Source organism: Nicotiana attenuata, chromosome 3, assembly GCF_001879085.1.
Source record: "Nicotiana attenuata strain UT chromosome 3, NIATTr2, whole genome shotgun sequence".
In the NCBI taxonomy this organism is placed as follows: domain Eukaryota; kingdom Viridiplantae; phylum Streptophyta; class Magnoliopsida; order Solanales; family Solanaceae; genus Nicotiana; species Nicotiana attenuata.
In genome coordinates this window covers 54,991,773-54,995,117 of record NC_031991.1, presented here as the reverse complement: position 1 = coordinate 54,995,117, position 3,345 = coordinate 54,991,773, and the positions used below count along the sequence as shown (strand labels likewise).

General features: G+C 33.5%; 1 protein-coding gene across 2 annotated transcripts; it reads right to left on the bottom strand.

Annotated features, from left to right (window-relative positions):
• Positions 203-2,717, bottom strand: LOC109223793 (F-box/kelch-repeat protein At3g17530-like). Of its 2 annotated transcripts, XM_019388224.1 has the most exons (3): positions 2,579-2,717; positions 822-1,765; positions 593-699 (listed from the first exon to the last, which is right to left on the bottom strand). In XM_019388224.1, exons 2-3 carry the CDS (start codon positions 1,746-1,748, stop codon positions 685-687), a joined length of 942 nt encoding a protein of 313 aa, XP_019243769.1. In that variant the 5' UTR covers positions 1,749-1,765; positions 2,579-2,717; the 3' UTR covers positions 593-684. The 2 variants fall into 2 exon arrangements, with proteins under 2 accessions (XP_019243768.1, XP_019243769.1); XM_019388223.1 differs by having other exon boundaries at positions 203-1,765.

Here is a 3,345-nt window from a genome sequence, read left to right as displayed (position 1 = left end):
TGGTATATCGACAATGTTATTCGATTGGAAAATCTTATTTCGCCCGACGCTCCTTTATCCTTTAAGCAAGTTGGTATCAGTTCCCAGTTCCGTCTGGAATGGACACCGTCTGAATCTCTCATTTTTTTATTTTTTATTTTTTATTTTTTATTTTTTTCCTGAGAAAGGAAAATAAAACTAAAAATGAGAAGAAAAAAGAAAAGAAGAAAAACATGCATATATATGCACATGTCGAAATAGACAGTTGATCGCTACATTTACAATGTCATCCTCATATTTTTCCCTTTAAGAGGTACTGATTTGACTCTAAAGCCGTAGTCCGAACATATATTATCCCCGAAAGCATAATCTTGTCTATTCTCCCAATTGTTCAAGAGTAACTAGAAAGATTGTTTAACCAGAAAGAATATGATTCAGATATTAAATATCTATCCACAAATTTTCACAACTCAATCATTAAAGATTTGACCTTTTCGTACTCTGTCTATTACTTACTAGAGGCCTGATACTCACATCTCGTGCTTATTTTAATACTTGGTGAAGAAGTATTCAGCATTATCCTTCTCAGTCGGCTTTTCATTCTTTATTGGAACAAGGCTCTCCTTGTAACTAATAGCCCAATTGGAGCTACAACTTAAATCATAGAAATGAAATCCAAGACTTGTAACTTCTTTAACTGTCTGGTCATAAAACACCAACCTGCAAGTTTGTTCAAGTTCAAATAAGAACTTATCATACTCCCATATTCCAATAGGGTAATGCGAAGGTATAGGAGGATTAACTGTATAAACTTTGATCCAATTATTCTCTCCAATCCTTACCCATATACCATAATTGGCTGTCATAGCCTTTGTAACACCATCACAAGACATAGCTGCAAGAGAACCACCGCGTAACATTAGAGACGCCCAGTGTTCGCCTGGAATTGGTGGTCCTGTCATTTCCCCAAACAATTCAGTTGCAAAATCAAATGTTCGAATAAAGTAGACATTGTCTTCGTTGCAAAATCTCTGGCTTGTACTAATCCAATAATAAACTCCATTCATATAAGTACAATTTTGCGATATAAATATTTGACATAAGTGAGAGTGTTCAGGTTCCAAAAATTTCCAGGAATCGTTCTTTGTCGAATAGACAGCAGCATAAACCTTAGGAAATACATCACATGTCATATCATCCCAAAATGTTCGATGCCATATAACTTTATAATCTTGATTCACTAAGTCTATACCTATCCCAAGACTACGATTATTGTCTTGGAAATATTGTTGTACCTCAAAATGTATACGAGGAATAAGCCTGCACTCTTTTGTAGCAGGATTCCACCAGGCAAAACGAACGTTATCTATATAGTGTCCTTTCTCCAACAAGAATATGCCATTAATTGGACCATAAATACACCCGAAATCACCAACATCTTCGCAACGATAAATCCTCTGATTTGTAGGGATACATCCTGCAAATATTTTCTCATTGAGTAAGAACATATCCAAAGACCTTTCACCTAACATATCCAAAGACCTTTCACCTAGATCTTTTTTGTAGTTAACACCTAACTTGCAAACCATAAGGCGAAGACGATTACTCTCGCTATTGAAGTGTTTTTTGATAAAACTTGAGCTTTTGATAAGATCATGCCAACTTTTGCACACACATTTGAATCGAAAGAGTGATTTAACAGGTAACCTCAATAAAACATGATCAGTAACAAGTTCCTTTTGTGAGTAGCTCTCGGTATTGGTTGTCATTCTGCTCAAATTATTTCCTGTAATATATGCAAAACATCCTGGTTACGAACGACGCTTAATTACCTAAACGTGGCAAATGACAAAAGCTGGAGCATATACATACTCATTCTTCTTTTATTTTAAACAGCCATTTCAAAGTATTTCTATTATATGAAATATATATTTTGGAAAAACTCGTAAACAAATGAAAGAGACCATTAGACATGTGATATGACAAATTAGATAAGGAGTAAATCTCAAGAACTATCCTAAAATTTGTAATATAACAGAGACAGCCATTTGTCTTTTTAACATACTCCTCTTTCTTTTCAATTTTTCTTCATTCCTAACTAAAGGAAATCCCTCTTAGACAGGGCGGCCCTACCCGAAAGCAGGTAAAGCAACTGATGTGGGGCCCTATTTTTTGTTACACCTAATATATTATATATTCCCTATATTTCAATTTAGATGAGGTTGTTTTACTCGTCACGGAGTATAAAAAAAAGACTTTTAAAACTTGTGGTCTTAAAAGCTTAAGGGGTAAAAGGATTTGCAACTGGTATGATTTCTGTCAAGGAAATTGCATCTGAAATGAAAATCAAACCTGAACTTCGTAAGAAACATGTGATATATAAAAAAAAATAGTTTGACGAGAATATTGATATTGAAATCTCAAAATCTCTCGAAGAGTCCTTCAGAGTAAATTACTTTTTATACATAGTAGACAAGTCTATTTTTTCACTTCAAAATAGATTTGAACGGTTCTAAGCATATGAAAATATTTTTGTTTTATATTTGGCGTAAAAAACTGAAATCACTAGATGAAGATGAAGAAGAACTGGTAATCTAACCTTATATGCAGATGATGAAGAAGAATTCGTGGTTATTTGTATAGAGAAAAAACAAACATGAGAAAAGAGATAGCAGTAATTGACTAAATTGAGAAGAAAACAGAGAGTAAAGAATATGTAGATCACAAAAGACACAGAAGTAAATGTGTTTCGGACATTCTCTGATTTATTAAAAGAAAATATTTTTTATGTATGCTTAACAAGTGACAGGAAAATAACAAAAGGAGCGTAATGTTAGCTAACAACCCAGTGACTTATTCCTATAACAAAAATAAAAATAATTTCCGCTCAGTACCTAAAAGAATGGGTAAAAGGATCAACTGACATGTAACAATTATTTTTATAGTGAATAAATAATTCAAAAGACTAAGATACCCCTGATTTACATTATACAAATCAAAAACAAATTAAAACAAAGTAATTCTTCATTGGATTAACCTAATGGCGCCTCGAATGGCACTAAGAGTAAAGTTCTAGGATTCTTAACTATTAGGCAAATTAGCCTCTATATTGGTAAAAATAAATATTACACGTGGATTTATGTGAATGGTTGATATGACAAGACACGTGTATCAGTAAGAAAGTGACAGTGGGAAAGATGTATTAAAAGAGGCACAAATCGTAATAGATACGAGCAAAACACCCACGGGAAGAGAGGACAAAGTCATTACCTAAAGAGGTACCGACGGAATGAATCAAGACATTGAAAAGGAAAGATTCATGAATCATCAATTAGTGAGTATGAATGAGCCCGGATGTTACAGAAT

What these genes read in the sequence shown, in the direction of transcription:
- LOC109223793 (XM_019388223.1), bottom strand. Translation starts at nt 1,748, where the DNA reads ATGACAACCAATACCGAGAGCTACTCACAAAAGGAACTTGTTACTGAT.